At 42.4% G+C, this 17,241-nt stretch overlaps 1 protein-coding gene across 5 annotated transcripts in view; it reads right to left on the bottom strand.

The window, feature by feature from the left end:
• LOC136572918 (centromere-associated protein E-like) overlaps positions 1-17,241 on the bottom strand; it is a 73,664-nt gene that overhangs the window by 17,935 nt on the left and 38,488 nt on the right. For 3 of the 5 annotated variants that reach the window (XM_066573943.1, XM_066573942.1, XM_066573945.1), the window contains 13 exons: positions 13,779-13,925; positions 12,909-13,214; positions 12,187-12,450; positions 11,187-11,474; positions 5,537-5,719; positions 5,335-5,439; positions 4,986-5,237; positions 4,355-4,459; positions 3,972-4,244; positions 2,508-2,822; positions 915-1,079; positions 563-727; positions 165-329 (listed from right to left, as the gene is read on the bottom strand). In XM_066573943.1, the coding sequence (XP_066430040.1) occupies positions 165-329; positions 563-727; positions 915-1,079; positions 2,508-2,822; positions 3,972-4,244; positions 4,355-4,459; positions 4,986-5,237; positions 5,335-5,439; positions 5,537-5,719; positions 11,187-11,474; positions 12,187-12,450; positions 12,909-13,214; positions 13,779-13,925 (2,733 nt within the window). The remainder of the gene's footprint in view (positions 1-164; positions 330-562; positions 728-914; positions 1,080-2,507; positions 2,823-3,971; positions 4,245-4,354; positions 4,460-4,985; positions 5,238-5,334; positions 5,440-5,536; positions 5,720-11,186; positions 11,475-12,186; positions 12,451-12,908; positions 13,215-13,778; positions 13,926-17,241) is intronic. The other 2 variants (XM_066573941.1, XM_066573944.1) reach the window with 2 other exon arrangements.

The raw sequence follows: 17,241 nt of genomic DNA, 5'->3' as shown, positions 1-17,241 counted from the left end.
ATGTTCAGCACAAGAGAGGCAATCTATTCCCCTCACAGAAACAAATCCCAGTAGTTTAGGAATTTGTATTCTGAAAACCTAGGTTTATATGCAAGCACAAATGCAAGAGATACATAGAAGTTAAATATCACATGGTGGCCGATCTGCATGGCTAACAGACTTACCACCACCCATTGTTCGTTCTCCTCTTCCACAGAAGCCTTCTCCTTTAACAGTTCCGTTACTTCATTAACTTTCTCAGCTAGTTGGGCGTTTCTCTCATTACACTCCTCTTTCACAGTCTCAAGTTTTGTCTGAGAAGTGATCAGTTCGTCTTGTAGCTGAGCAACCTAGTAAAACAACCAGACAACTCAGGGCATTTACTACAACTGCTAAGTATTAAGTAGTAGTCTCATCTCAGGAACCCCAATCCAATGCGCTTCCAATGTGAAAATAAAGCACTCACCCATTAAATGCAAGTTTCAAAAAAAAAAAAAAAGAAGGACATTTCTTAGAGATTGTCATATTTCATTTAGCCAGCCAATAGGAAATCCTGTTCTACAACTGTAAACATCAATATTACCTTCCATTCTTGATTCTTTCTTTCTAAAGATTCAGTACATACTGCTAGTTGATCTACTTCTTCAGAAGTTTCATTCCGTGTTGAGCGCAAAAGAGTAACCAAACTTTCCAGAGAAGAGATCTTTTTCTCCAGTTTATAGTTCTTCACCATTGCATCTGACACTTTCTGGAATAAATGCACCAACATCCATGTTCAGCACAAGAGAGGCAATCTATTCCCCTCACAGAAACAAATCCCAGTAGTTTAGGAATTTGTATTCTGAAAACCTAGGTTTATATGCAAGCACAAATGCAAGAGATACATAGAAGTTAAATATCACATGGTGGCCGATCTGCATGGCTAACAGACTTACCACCACCCATTGTTCGTTCTCCTCTTCCACAGAAGCCTTCTCCTTTAACAGTTCCGTTACTTCATTAACTTTCTCAGCTAGTTGGGCGTTTCTCTCATTACACTCCTCTTTCACAGTCTCAAGTTTTGTCTGAGAAGTGATCAGTTCGTCTTGTAGCTGAGCAACCTAGTAAAACAACCAGACAACTCAGGGCATTTACTACAACTGCTAAGTATTAAGTAGTAGTCTCATCTCAGGAACCCCAATCCAATGCGCTTCCAATGTGAAAATAAAGCACTCACCCATTAAATGCAAGTTTCAAAAAAAAAAAAAAGCCTCCTTTTCTTGAAAAGCTGTAGTGTTCTTTCACGTTTTTTACCCCTTGTTGCTACGGGTACCAACCACCTCCACTGTGACCCAGAAATGGTTAGCACCCACACACCTTTAACTCCCCATGTGATGCTCCTTTACCTGGCTTGTAACATGTGTTTTCCTTTTATATTTGGGCACATTGGAATGGGGTTCTCAAGAGGCAGCAATTACATAACCAAATCCACTAGACCAGTGTTCCAATTCCAGTCCTCAGGGACCACCAACAGGTCATGTTTCCAGGATTTCCTCAGTTTGCACAGGTGATGTAATTGCCGATGCCTCAGGCATTGCCACAGATGTTCTTACCATAAGAGATCCTAAAAACATGACCTGTTGGTGGTCCCTGAGGACTGGAGTTGGGGACATATGAGGAGCGCTGGTTTGCTTCCACCAGGAGGCAGTGCAGGAGGAGTTTGACTCCACTTTACAGTCAGTTTCTAAGTGTGACTAGCACAATTTTCAAAATTTATGTATATCAAGACAAAATGATCCAAAAAACCCTGCACAAACCTAGAGGGATATTCCTGTTGCACAAAACTGCTCTCAAATGAATGCTAAACCATTAAAGTTTGCAATGTGCTTCTGTTCTGGATTTTGTGTCGGTAGATCTATAAACCCTCACCTTCTCCCGGCTCTCCAGAAGTGTTTATTCCCAGGTTACCTTGGATACGACCTGTAAGTATTCGAGAGCTACAGGTCGAGGTTGCTCAGCAGGAATGACCGGGCTGACTTTCTCTGCAGCTCTCAAGATTGGATTTGCTGACCACTAAAGGGCAGCGCTTAGTGGGGGTATACATACACAAAGGGAGTACAGAGCTGGGAACTGTGAAAAATGTACTTTCAAGCTGCATATCGACAGGGATGTGGCGGCCACCTTGGGAAATAGCCGAAAAACCGCAGAGGACAGGCTAAGCTGGGAAAGGCTGCACAATTTATACCCATAACCAGTTGTACATAAACATGGCGCCAACACTATTCATATCTGGAATTTTTTAAACTTCGCTTCCCAACCAGAATACCCCTTTAAGTTATGTAAGCTGAACACTGAATTGTTGAAAAAGCTGAAAATCACTCTAAGATCTTGGGAAAATATAAAAGGTAATCCAAGTATTGCAATTTTTTCTCTGTTAGAGGCACTTTTCTAAGTCCGCGTGAGTCTTGGCAATCACCAGCCTGCCAGTGGGACTGCACAATCTATTTTCTCCCACACGGCACTACTATATAGATCTATGGTATACCTACCGCTTTCTCTTGGTCTTGCAGACTGGCATATATAGTTTGTTTCTCGCTTCGCACTCTCTCGAGCAGCTGCTGCATCTGCTCCTGTTCTTGGTGAAGGGACGCCACCTTCAGCTCACATTGTTGCAGCTGCTTTTGTAGAGCAACTTTCTCGTTCCCCAGTTGTTTAATGGAAGTGTCACTGAGGCGCATCTTCTCTTGCATTTGTTGGAGCTCGGTTTCTAGTTCATCTATTTGGCTAGTCTTCCTAGTTTGTTGGTCGGCTAAGAGGTTATGCTCATGCTTTAGCTGCTGAAATTCCTCCCTTAATTTCTCCGCCTGATTTAAAAAACAGGGAAAAGAAATGGGTTAGCGGTCAGGAAAAAAATGTAACTAAATTTTTACATTAAAGAACCACCAAAGGATAACACAGAAGAGTTAAAGGAGACTGCAACTCAAGTGCCACAACCAAGTTATATTAGCCACCGACGAGATCTTAATGCCTAGGTCCCCTACAGACCACAACCTCTGATAGGTTTCTATGACCTTACAGAAGTTGAGCACAACTGATGTGACTCTCGTGATAAGGTACATAACATTTGTTTAAAATTAGAGATGAGCGAACGTACTCGGATAGGCACTACTCGTCCGAGTAATGTGCCTTATCCGAGTACCGCTCTACTCGTGCTGAAAGATTCGGGGGCGCTCCGCTGCTGACAGGTGAGTTGCGGCGGGCAGCGGGGCAGAGCGGGCGGGAGAGAAGGAGAGAAAGATCTCCCCTCCGTTCCTCCCCGCTCTCCCCTGCAGCTCCCCGCTCCGCAGCGCGTCCCGAATCTTTCAGCACGAGCGGGGAGGTACTCGGATAAGGCACATTACTCGGACGAGTAGTGCCTATCCGAGTACGTTCGCTCATCTCTATTTAAAATACAACAAATTTACCCTTAAAAAAAAAAACAAAAAAAAAACATAAGAGACAAAAGTCATATAAAAGTTCTGAATCCTAGTAAAGTCAAGCTGCTGCATCTTGGGTGTTTGCAGAATACTCAGCGATAAATATGGCAAATTTCACAGATTCAAATTATTGGAAGCCAATTGGTACAACTAAGTGCCCTACTAACAAAAACAGGAATTAGTAGAAAAAGATGCTTGTAAAACTTTTATGGCTTACAAGTGAAACAGAGGATTCATCTATTGGGAAACCCAACTGTTCAACAGCATTAAGAGGTCTATAACCAATGCAACTTTGGGGTGGTCTTTTTTTTAATTCCAGAATCACACTGATTTTATAGTAACTGCCTGAGAAGAGCACCTCAAGGTTACAAGGCTGTGGCCATAGCATTGCTAAGTGTGAGGCAGTCCTCAGACGCCCTTTGCTCCATAGTGACCCCACATAAGGGAGATTGACAGAGTGCAGTACTCAGGGTAACGGTTTAAACCGGACAGTTACGGTAAAGGAAGTAGTTTTCTTCTGTCCACAATATAATGTACCTCTTCTTCCAGCTTCTTCTTGGAATGCACCAGGTCATCCCTTTCTTGTGCAATACTTTGCATTTTGTTGGTAAGTTCAAGTATTTTCTGAGACACTGCTTCTTTTTCCTTCTCCGCTTGTTTCAAGTCAGAGTCCTTGTTCTTTAAGTCCTCCATAACCTGTTCCATTTCAGAGACGAGACCTTGTTTAGACTGGTCAAAAATGTGTCTGTCTTCAACAGCTTTGTTCAGGATGTGACTCTTTTCTTGCAACTCTCTTTCTAGCTCGGAGGACTTTTTGAAGGAAAAAAAACAAACAAGAGTGAGCACATCCCTGGACAGTTCTCTATATTCCATACGGGGAATGATAGATCATAGAGTTATCAATATAGCTAAATGTATACCTTTTCTTCAAGCAAAGAAATTTCATTTGCCAGCTTTTCAACCCCCTGCTTCTGCTGATCAAGTTCTTCTTGAGTCCTTTTAAGCTCCTCTTCAGTTTCAGCAGACTAGTGTGCGATAAAAGTGGCATTACCAATAGACTAATGGAAACTTAAACAACTTCTTAAATCAAGTCAAAACCAATCTGATCCCTAAAGAGTATGTAGAGTTTTCCAGCCAATATTGTGTGAAGGTGTAAGTTGAACGTAACATCAAAAAGAAAGATCACAGGTGGCAATTCATCTCTCCCCTTGTACAGTCTCCAGAGACTACAGGAACATGACGTCATGTTATCACCACCCATGTGATGGATCATAGAACAATCACATTTAGGGATGGTTTTTTCCTTCTACTAAAAGAGCAAGAAGATGACCAGTTACACACTCATTCAGGACATTTCTCAACCCTGACATGTTTACTGGCAACTGGATGGAGTTTTGGTTTGTTTAGTTCTGATGATATGTAGAAAAAGGTTACTTTTTTTCTTAACCAAACATGATGGACTCCTGTCAAGTACTTTTACATGAATCTGTAAAAGAATATAGATCTATGACCTGTAGCTATAAAACCTTTACCAAGTTCCTCCTGAGTTACCTGCTTCTGCAACTCTTCCCTCTCCTCTGACATAGACTTCAGCTGTACAGTCAGGGCAAGGACTTTTTGTTCAGCTTCAGTCCGCTCTTTTTCAGATTCTCCTATGGTCAGTTCTTTGTTCTTAATATCATTATGAAGATGTTCTAGTTCTAATACCAGTTTCTGCTTCATCTGCTCAAGAAGATCTCGCTCATTGTTGGATTCCTTCAAAACTGCAATAGTTTCCTGCAATTCGTGATTTAGTATAGACGACTGGTTGAAGGGAAAAGAAAAAAAAAATAAACATAAGATCTGTGGAATTTGGATGGTTCAAGATAAAACGCAACATTGATCGTCCAAAATAACATACTTTTTGTTCTAAAGATGCAATCTGACATGTTAACTCTTCTATGCTCAGTTTCTGCTGCTGAAGGTCATGTTGTGCCTCTCTAAGGTGATCTTGAGTTTCAATAGACTACAAAGAGGAAGAATTAAGAACATTCATTCAAAAACTGTTTATAATTCCATGCGGTAACTTCCAAAAGAAGAAAACCTAAGGATTTCCTAGTTACCATCTCTACGTTCTCTCTAAGGTCTTCCTTCATCTGGTCCCTTTCTGACACTAGGCTCTGAAGTGTAGTCTTCAGCTCATCGCTTTCACTTGTCATCTTGTCAATGTGTTGTTGTAGGCTGAAAAGCTTCTCCTCAAGGTTTAATTTCTCATGACGCAAGGAGCAAAGCTCTGCTTCCATGTCCTGCAAGTTATCAAACACATCATTACACATGAGTTGGGTTTGCGTAGTCTCTTCATTCTCAAGTATCCTTTGACGATTCTCCTCCATGTTCTACAACAAAATAGTTATTTCAGTAACAAGCTATATACAGTGGGAATGTTGCCCGTCTTTATAACTCAGGAAGGGATTCCACCTTCAATTTAATTTGAAGATGAACTCTAGTTGGAATCCATGAGCTAGGACTCATGGTGGTTCAGAAAGCAAGAAGCGGTGATGCTAGTTTGGATTTTTAAAAAAAGCCAAAACTCAAAAAAGTGTTTTAGCAAATGACAGTGACCCATTTGTACATCTATAATAAATATGCCATACGGTCTGACAGTTTCCTTTCCCTCAAAGAAAGCGACAGCTTTAAACCTACATAGAAATGGCATGTGACATCAGATTCCTAAGTAACCATTTAAAAAACACATTACTTGGGGGTCTAGAGCACGAACTAATGAATCAATTATAGGAAGAATTTAAAATTTCTGTTTAACCCCTTAGTGACCAAGCCTGTTTGCGCCTTAATGACCAGGCCAAATTTTGGAAATCTGACATGTGTCACTTAACCTATCATAACTCTGTAAAGGTTTTGTATATCCAAGTGATTCTGACATTGTTTTTTCGCCACATATTGTACTTCATTTAGGTGGTGAAAATAGTCTGATAGAATTTGTGTATATTTATGAAAAGTGCCAATATTGGGAAAATTTTGAAAAAAAATATTTTTTTCACATTCAATTGTAATATATCAAATATGTGCAAACATGCTGTACAGATTTTTGCTAAGTTATATATTTCCATCGGTTTACTTTATTCTGAATGCACATTTGAAAAACGTGTGTTTTTTTTAACCATTTAGGAGACGTACAAATGTAACATTACTTTTCAGCATTTTGAGGAAAACTTTGTTTTCCTACACCAAGCCAAGATTGTAAAGGCTCATAGGTGTCAGAATGATAGATACCCCCACAAATGACCTGATTTTAAAAACTACACCCCCTTAATGTATTCACTGAGGAAGGGGGGGGGGGGGGGGTCGGGAGTATTAACGCCACAGGTTTTTTTTCAGGAATTAATTCAATTTAGAGAGGAAAAAGGAAAATTTCATATTTTTGCAAATATGTCAATTTAAAAGACTTTTTTTTTTCTATAGGGCACATGAAAATGAGGATTTACACCCCAAAATGGATACTCTTGTTTGTCCTGTGTTCAGAAACATACCCATTATGGCCCTAATCTTATGTCGGGTGCCGAACATGAAAGGAGTAGTCTGTGTCTTTCAGAACAGAAATTTTGCTTGAAGACCTTTTAGGCTCCATAGCACACTTGCAGAGCTCTTGAGCGGCCAAAACCATAGAGAACCCCCACAAAATTACCCCATTTTGAAAACTAGACTCCTTAACGAATTTATCTTGGGGTGTACTGCGTATTTTGATCCCACAGTTTTTAAAGGAATCTAGGAAGGTTCACGGAGGAGGATCATGTCGGGGATCAAATACGGAGGCCTCCGGTAAAAAGTTTCATCTCCTCTCACCGATCGCATTGGTGAGGGGAGCTGAAATGTCAAATTTTTTTTTTTACTTTTAAGTGATTGCCGTTATCCATTGGATAACGGTGAACACGTGATCAGGAACCGCTTACCGCGGCCCTCCGTGAAATCTCCAGGCTCTTGGCTAAGCTTTCTAGCCAGGAGCAGGGAAAATTTAAATTACCCTGGCAATCCACGGATTTTGCGCATGAGTCTGCCATTTTGGTGAAGGGTGTGCGCGCAGAAGCTGGGGTAAGGTCCGCAGAAAAATCCAGGGGCCTTAGGTACGTCATTTCATCCTCCCTCGCGGATATGATCCATGAGGGGAGATGAAATGTAAGCTTTTTAAACTTTTTTTTCGCCTGGCTTTTTTTTTTTACACTTTTTTTTTTTACTTTAAATGATCACTGTTATTCATTGGATAACAGTGATCATGTCCCTGGTGACATCCCTCTGCTCCTGGTTACACATGGTAGCCAGGAGCAGAGGGATTTTAAATTTCCTGGGGTGCAAGCCCCTCTGTGCACGCGCCCGATGAATGACATTGGGTGCGCATGCGCAGAAGGGGAGTTCAGGTCCTGGAAGACTGGGACATCGCGGAGGACCCGGGGTGAGTATTTTCACCTCCCCCCATGGAATTGATGAGGGAAGGTGAAACTTGCACTTTTAAAAACTTTTTTGTGATCGCCGCTATCCATTGGATAGCGGCGATCACGAGCCCGGGGACTGCTCACCGCGGTCCCCATTGACATCTCCTCGTTCCCGGCTACCTTCAGGAGTGGGGAGCCAGATTTTAAATTTGCCGAGGCTCCTGGGCTTCTGCGCATGCGCGTGACGTCATTCGTCTGGAGGACCAGATCAGCAGGGTACAGCGCGGAGGACGGGGGTGAGTAATCTCAGCTGCCCCCATGGATCTGATAAAATGAGGGCAGCTGAATCTTTAATTTTTTAAAAACTTTTTTGCACTTTAATGCATTATCCATTGGATAGCGCCGATCGCATTGTCAGGAAGGACTCTCTGCAGCCCGGGATGACAGCTCCAGGCTGTCTGCTACCTGCAGGCACAGACAGCATGGAGCTGTCACATTCATAGCCCATGTGGCTTTAATCCCTGCAGGAAGCATGTTTTCACGTCGTCAGGGATTAAAGCCAACTTTGCTAGGACATAAAAACACTATGGGATGATCACTAAGGGGTTAAAAAACAAACAAAAAAAAACAAACAAAAAAAAACACACTTTCCATTTGTGATACGGCCAATCACATCCATTATACAATATTTGAACACACATACGCACACACTTGCCTTAAGAGACGCCATTTCCAAGGTCAAGCTTTCCTTTGTGGCCTTGAGTTCATCTCGCTCTCCAGTAATCTCATCCATTTGCTGTTGCAGAGTAGTAAGAAGTTGCTCAGTTTCTCGTTTTTTATTTTGCAAGGACTCCAGCGTAGACTCAGCTTCCATCACAGTCTTCATCAGATTACTTATCTCCTCTTTCTGACTAATCTGTCCCTGTTCAAGTTCTTCATTCTTCTGAAGGAGTTCCTGATGTACGGTCGCATTCTGAAGCGCCTCTTCTTGTAAGTGGGAAAGTGTAGCCTTCAGCTCATCTCTTTCGCTTGTCATCATGTCAGTGTGTTGCTGTAGACTGAAGAGCTTCTCCTCAAGGTTTAATTTCTCATTCCGCAAGGAGAGGAGCTCTGCTTCCACGTCCTGACAGTTCTCATCTAACATGTGACTACACATGGGTTGGGCCTGCATAGAGTCTTCATTTTCAGGTATCCTTTGCTGATTCGTTTCCATATTCTTAAAATGCAAAAAATAAAATAAATTTGCAACACAAGCTATACCAGTGGGAATGTTGTCTGTCCTTATAGCTCGGGATGGGGTTTCACCTAAAACTTATCTTATGATAAAGCATTGGCATCCATGAGCTACGATTCACTTATTCACAAAGCAAGGAGTTCTGCTTATTTGGACATTTAAAGACATCAAACCCTGAAGAGGTGTTTTAGCAGATAGTGGTCCATTTCTATCCTAACATACCCCTTATTATCCCCATATTAACCCCCCCCCCCCCCCTCCTATCCACTTGGACACCATCTCCTTTCCTTCAGTAACGCCATTGAACTTGCATAGAAATCTGAGGTCACATGCTATTCCTAAGCAACTATTTAAAAGTATAAAACAAAGTTAACCCTTTCCAATCCAATGTGTATCCTGGCACTATCTGCTGGCTAAAGCCAGTACTGCATGAGGTGACACGCTGTCCAGGCTCTGACAGCAGAGAGGCTGGTAATATACAGTAAGAGAACCCCGACGGACGTCTTCCAACATCGGAGCTGCACAGCCTTAAATCATAATGTCTTTAGACGTCAGACAGTGGATTGGAAAGGGTTAAATACTTGAAGGTCTGAAGCATGCACTAATGAATAATTACCATAAAAACTTTTAATTTAAAAGTACATCTATTTGAGGTAAAGCCATTCATTTACACACTATTAATAAATAAACCTACAAGCCACATGTACACCTGCCTTTCTATTAGATTACCTCAAATTAAATTGTATAACTATCTACATGGGTTGCACGTGTAATTATACAAAGCCACTTACCTTAAGAGACACCATTTCCAAAGTTAAGCTTTCCTTTGTGGCCCTGAGTTCATCTCGCTCTCCAGTAATCTCATCCATTTGCTGTTGCAGAGTAGTAAGAAGTTGCTCAGTTTCTCGCTTTTCATTTTGCAAGGACTCCAGCGTAGACTCAGCTTCCATCACAGTCTTCATCAGATTACTTATCTCCTCTTTCTGACTAATCTGTCCCTGTTCAAGTTCTTCCGTCTTCTGAAGGAGTTCCTGATGTACATTCGCATTCTGAAGCGCCTCTTCTTGTAAGCGGGAAAGTGTAGCCTTCATCTCATCTCTTTCGCTTGTCATCATGTCAGTGTGTTGCTGTAGACTGAAGAGCTTCTCCTCAAGGTTTAATTTCTCATTCCGCAAGGAGAGGAGCTCTGCTTCCACGTCCTGAAAGTTGCCGTGTAACATATGACTACACATGGGTTGGGCCTGCATAGAGTCTTCATTTTCAGGTATCCTTTGCCGATTCGTTTGCATGTTCTTAAAAATTGCAAAAAAAATAAAATAAATTTGCAACACAAGCTATACCAGTGTCCGTACTTTTAGCTCGAGGTGGGGTTCCACCTAAAATTTATCTTATGATAAAGCATTGGCATCCATGAGCTACGATTCACTTATTCACAAAGCAAGGAGTTCTGCTTATTTGGACATTTAAAGACATCAAACCCTGAAGAGGTGTTTTAGCAGATACAGTGGTCCATTTCTATCCTAACATACCCCTTATTATCCCCATATTAACCCCCCCCCCCTCCTATCCACTTGGACACCATCTCCTTTCCTTCAGTAACGCCATTGAACTTGCATAGAAATCTGAGGTCACATGCTATTCCTAAGCAACTATTTAAAAGTATAAAACAAAGTTAACCCTTTCCAATCCAATGTGTATCCTGGCACTATCTGCTGGCTAAAGCCAGTACTGCATGAGGTGACACGCTGTCCAGGCTCTGACAGCAGAGAGGCTGGTAATATACAGTAAGAGAACCCCGACGGACGTCTTCCAACATCGGAGCTGCACAGCCTTAAATCATAATGTCTTTAGACGTCAGACAGTGGATTGGAAAGGGTTAAATACTTGAAGGTCTGAAGCATGCACTAATGAATAATTACCATAGAAACTTTTAATTTAAAAGTACATCTATTTGAGGTAAAGCCATTCATTTACACACTATTAATAAATGAAACTACAAGCCACATGTACACCTGCCTTTCTATTAGATTACCTCAAATTAAATTGTATAACCATCTACATGGGTTGCACGTGTAATTATACAAAGCCACTTACCGTAAGAGACGCCATATCCAAAATTAAGCTTTCCTTTGTGGCCCTGAGTTCATCTCGCTCTCCAGTAATCTCATTCATTTGCTGCTGCAGATTAGTAAGAAGTTGCTCAGTTTCTCGTTTTTCATTTTGCAAGGACTCCAGCGTAGACTCAGCTTCCATCACAGTCTTCATCAGATTACTTATCTCCTCTTTCTGACTAATCTGTCCCTGTTCAAGTTCTTCCGTCTTCTGAAGGAGCTCCTCATGTACATTCGCATTCTGAAGCCCCTCTTCTTGTAAGCGGGAAAGCTGTATGAATGACAGTTGTGTGAATGGCGAATATGACAGCAACTTTTATTGCAGATTTAAAACTGCATCTTACAGCAAAGGTCTCTGGATGAAGCCATTATGAAGATATTCTCACATCTTTATGATGATGACAGGTATTTATGGCATATTCATATTATAAATGATAAACGGACAGATCGCAGAAGTGAAACGGTACTCAGAAAGAAAAGGTCCCATGACCAGCGGTGCATGCAAGAATAGAGCTGGCTGGTGATGAGCACAGCTCAGTCCATTATGGTGTATGGGTGTTACGTAAACAGCTGAGCAAGTGTGAGCCCTTCTAATTCAACGTAAGGCTTCTATATCCATTTCCTAAGGTTATTAACCCATTCAATTTTATAGTTTTTGATTAAAAACCATGTCCAACATTACATGGAACGTTCCATAACACCCCTTAGAGTAGAGCCATGGGTGTAGCTCTCAGGAAACCTGCAGCCACACATTGCAACCGCTGCAGGGGAAATGTAGCATTACACGCTCGCAGTTCCTGCCCAAGCGGGAATCGCTCTTACAATGCAGTTCTCTGCTTTGGTCATGAAAGGGGCCCCAAATTCAGTCCCCCCTCCTTACAATGTCCATATGTCCCAAAAGAAACAGACAGAAGTGGTCTTCATTATACAATGCCTTCAGCTGTTAGCAAAGTATATGTAAAGCAACCTCAAAGATACTTTACCTTCTCAATATTCTTCTCCAGCTGTTCTTTGAGTTGGTCCCTTTCTGATTCAAGCAGCTGTTGTGCCGCCTTCAGATTTTTCAACTCTTCAGTGACAAGTTCCACTCCAAGTTGATTTATCTTCTTCTCATCATCTGCCTCACTGTTGTTCAAATTCATGCTCTCTAGTTCTAAATCATCATTTATGGTAAGGTTGGACTGTACAAGGTCCTTGCAAGAACATTTAATAGTTTTTTGCTCAAGGTAATTTTCAAAGTGGGAAGCCTACGTATTAAGAAAAAAAAAAGTTATAAATATACTTGAGGTTTTGAGCAAATATCTGCACAATAGGATTATGTGGACTTAAGACATTTCTCTATTGCTTCATACATATATAGAAGTCAAGCAAATTTGCAAGTAGATATCTTGAAAATAACACACTGAAAATAATTTTTTTTTTTTTTTAGAAAGAAGACTAATAGAGATGAGCGAGTATACTCGCTAAGGCACATTACTCGGTTCCTCCCCGCTCTCTCCCCCCCCCCCCCCTAATCTTTAGAGACGAGCGGGGAGATACTCGGCTAAGGCACTACTCGCTCGAATAATGTGCCTTAGCGAGTATACTCGCTCATCTCTAAAGACTACTCATGAAGTGTATTTTAAAGTGTATTGGAACAATTGAGAAGGGGGGAGGGGGTGGAGGGAGTTGCTAAAGTACACATTTCCTGCTGAAATTCAAATACCTGGTCATTATTTTCTACCTGACTTCCTTGGTCTATTGCGGAGATGCTTTTTTGCTGTGTGTCTTTCAGATGATTCTGCTCTTGCAGGGTTTCCATTTGCTGTTGAAGATCAAGAAGTTGCCTTTGCGCTTCAAGTTTTTCATTTAGTAAGGACTCAAGGCTTGACTGCGTTTCCTTCATATCCTTCGTAAGGCCTTCAATTTGACAGCTTAAAAGGTTCTTTTCCTGCTCAAGTTTTTCTTTGTTTTGAGCAAGTTGTTCATACTCAGCGTTGGTCTCCAGGAACTTGTCTTGTAAGCTGAGAACCTACAAGAGTAGAGAGACCATTTTCTAAACAGTCAGTATATTGCATTCACTGAAAAAGCAGCACACTAAAACAAAAGATATAAAAAGCTACAAAATCTTATTGCAGCAACTAAGTAAAGCTGGTCATATGCAGTTTGCAAGCCCTCGTGGGTGGGGCCCTCTCTCCTTTTGTACCAGTCACTCACTTAGGGCCATTTTACACTGAACGACTATCATTCAGATTCTCGCTGGATGGTGGCAATCTGAACGATCGTTGTCCGTGTAAAGGTCTGGATGATCTGAACAAATGAATTATACCTGAATGATCCGAATGACAAGCAGTCATTTATCTAAGAACGACTTCCCGTTTACGGTGAATTGAAGCAGGACGAAAGAATCGCCGGCTCGCTCAGCCTCCATTCACTGAGCCCTGATCGATCGTGTGGAAGCACAGGAGCCATTATTGCTAGGATGCCTGTCAGGCGCTTCTGCGCCCCACAGTCATTTTGTGTAAAAGGGCCCTTAGCCATTGTTTTTTTTAATGTCCTTGAATCAATGGCATATAAAAAAAAAAAAAAGACTAACCTTTTCTTCAAGTGATGGTATAAAGTCAGTTGCTTCCTTTTCTTTAGAGCTAGTGATGGAATCTTCCATTCTGAGATTATTAACCAAAATGATCTGCTGTTGTAATTCCTCTTGACATCTCTGTAGCTCTTCCTGCATTCTGGAAGACTAAAATTGGGGAAAAAAAGGTGAATGAAAGCAAAAAATATTGCCAGGTGCAAGTACAACCTTAGTTTTACTTTTTGTAGGGAGACCGTTCTAATCATCCAATACATGTAGGCAGGTATGCAGTCAAACTAAGCATTCTGACGCAGCGCTGCAAAAAGAGAGACAGACTAACTGCTAATGTGGTGCCGTCTGACAACACCCCTGAAACGACTAGGGCTGTAGCAATTCAGTGCTTTACAGCTATGAAGGGGCACCGTTATGATACACAGCCTATGAAAGAAGGGAGGGAGAGGTGAGCTTGTGCATGTTCAAGAGAAAGATCAGCTAAAATCAGTGCACGAATGCCCCCGAAGCTAAACCTTGCATGTAGGAAAGCCTGCAAAGCATGTATTAGGCTAAAATGCATGACACAGACACAGACACTTTTCCCCTGCAGGGACTTCACATGGTATGTACTGATTTTTTTCATGCACAAAACAAGATTTTGCTACTTGCTATAAAAATCACATTCATTGTGAGGCACTGCTTAGACCGTGGGTATAGCTACTGCTAATAGGAGGCGGACAATAATAAATGTTTTAGCTCGTCCTACAAGCTATACTCATCCTGCAGGCACCAAGCTAATCAGCTTGCATGCAAGCAGTAGGAACAGCCAAGTAGGATATGAGAGAAAACAAAGTAAATAATATATGTTAAAAACATTTAATACCGCAAGCACAGCCAGAACCATGTGAACTCCAGAAAGAATCCCAACAGGGAGAATAAAAATCATGAAAACTTCAGCATCAAAGTGTGCGGGTGCAGTGTACCCCAATGAACATGATCAGAAATAGTTTTATGGCGAGTACCAAAAATTTTTTTTTTTTGCGCCCGTTGCACTGGGGGGACACTACTTAGACCAGGGGACAGTCCATACTTTCTGCTGGGGAAAGGTATATAGTAACCATGCGGTGAGTTGTTGGCCGCATGCAATACTCTTCAAACGAGAGAAGCATCTGCAGATGCATAAGTGTGCACCCGATAGATTTTGGAGAAGTTGTGTAGAGGACCAAATGGCGGCCTCACACTTGAAGCGCAGGAGCACTGTGGCAAGTCGCCCAAACAGTAGCCACTGCAAGTCAAATGAGCAGTAATCCGGAAGGAAGGCTACTGGCCCTTCTAACAGTAAGCCTCTGCTACTGCTGATCTGATTCAGCAAGAAATAACGGCATTGGAAGCCTTCAGGCCATGCTGCGGACCATCAGGGATCACAAACATTCAGATTGTCTGAAGGAAAACGTCCAGGAGAGGCATGTTTTCAAGGCTCGAACCAAATCCAATTTGTGGATAGTGCATGGACTTGAATGGGGGGTTAAGAGCCATAATGAGTGCGATGTCTTTGGTAATGTGGAAGGCTGTAAAAAACAAACAAACAAAAAAAAACTACGGATGGCGAGCTTAGCAGGCATGAGGCATTTAAACAGAATGAACAACGTAGACACCTGACCCTTAAGAGAGCTGAGGCCCAACCCCATGTCCAGACCTTGCTGCAGAAGAGGACAGGAGGAGAGTTAGTGAAAAGCATTGGATGGTAAACCCTGGAAGAGGAGGGCTTCCTAGCCTTCATCATGGTCTGAATGACATGTTCCGCAAACCCACAAGCTCTCAGGACCGCTGCTTTAACAGCCACACCATTAAACAAAGCATGGACAGACTCAGCTGGAAGAGGGGTTCCTGTAAGAGAAGACCTTATCAAAAGGGAAAGGTGCCATGGATTGTCAACAAGTTCTGCAAACCTTGCCAGGTGAGACCAGTCTGGAGCGATGAGAATCACAGGGAGGCATTCCATCTTGAGCTTCTTGAGAAGTCAAGGAATGAGACAGAAAATTACAAGAGCAACCATGGCTCGGGCCTGAGGATCCCGAGTCCTGGATACAAAGTTTGGGAGTTTGTGGTTCATTCTGGACGCCATGGGATTGTCCAAAAGAGGAGTCATACGGAAGTCTGTTTGGAGCACTTGGGGATATAACTCCCATTCTCCCAGGTCAACTGTCTTCCTGTTTAAAAAATCAGCTATCCAATTGTCCATGCCTGAAATGTGGACTGCCAAGAGCGCTGGGAGGTGATCTACAGCCTATGAAAGGATTTTCGCTGCCCCTCTGCCATGACTGCTGAGCTGCGGGTCCAGTCTTGAAGATTTATGTCAAATTCTTAGTTTGGACCCAATTGAGGAGACCCATTAGCTAGGGAGCAAAGTGCTGAAGTAACAGAAGAGTTTCCCATAGTTCGAACATTTATCCGAAAAGTCAGTTCCCTTACTGTCCAAGTGTCTTGGACTGTGAGCTTCTGCAGTGTACCCTCCCCCCGCCCAGTCGAGAAGTCTGGCGTTCATGAAGAGTACCTGCCAGCAGAGAGTCTGAAAAAAGCACCCCAGGCTGACTTGTAGAGAGTCCAACCACCAGAGAAGGGAGTGCTGAAGTTGGCGAGTCAGGCGGACCCAACGATCCAGACAGTCCACAGATTTGTCCCACTGAGAGAATGGCCCAGGTATGAAACTGGCTGAACAGTATCGCCTCGATAAAGACTACCATCATGGCACAGAATTCTTATCCAGTGACGGATGGTCACAAGAGTCTGAGATTGCAGGGAGCATACCTGTCCCCCAAGGAGATGTAATTCCTGTAGGACCCAAGTATGTGCTGTGTCAAAGAAAAGACCCAGAAAGTCCAGATTTTGCAACGGTTAAAAAGGGCCTATTACACTCTGGATTGACAAAGTGTGAATCGCGAGCCAAAGAATTGGTCTTTGAAAGACAGCGGAATTCTGAAGCAGTGATTCAGGGGGTTCTTGAACCCCGGAGTCTGAGGTGTGGGTGATCCAGGCTTTCTTTAATAGGGAAAGATAAACTCTGCTCCCCCCCCCCCCCCCCTCCCAAACCACCACCCCGCATGGTTTGGGTAGGGAGCCACCCTTGATGCGAAGGATTTAGTAGAGGTGGACTTGGAGGACCGTTTCGGGGACGCCAAGGTGGACACTGTTTGGAAGATTAGGGATATAGTGGAGATAAAAGACAATACACAGTATACACCTATTTGGAACAACATGAGAGTTATGGAGCTAGACAAGCTTTACTCATGAAAGAAAATGGGAAGGAGACATAGGCCCCTATTGAAGAGTCACAATGGCAAGAGATGCTTAAAAGGACATCCACTACTGGGGAACATGACCACTTAACTAAGTCTTCTATAAAAGGTTACATGTTTAAACACTGTCAGGAAGGTTCCATTCTTTGACTAATGCTTCAAACCAAACACCACCTCAAAATTCTGAATGAGCG

Source organism: Eleutherodactylus coqui, chromosome 7, assembly GCF_035609145.1.
Source record: "Eleutherodactylus coqui strain aEleCoq1 chromosome 7, aEleCoq1.hap1, whole genome shotgun sequence".
Taxonomy (NCBI): domain Eukaryota; kingdom Metazoa; phylum Chordata; class Amphibia; order Anura; family Eleutherodactylidae; genus Eleutherodactylus; species Eleutherodactylus coqui.
This window is presented reverse-complemented; position numbering and strand designations above follow the sequence as displayed.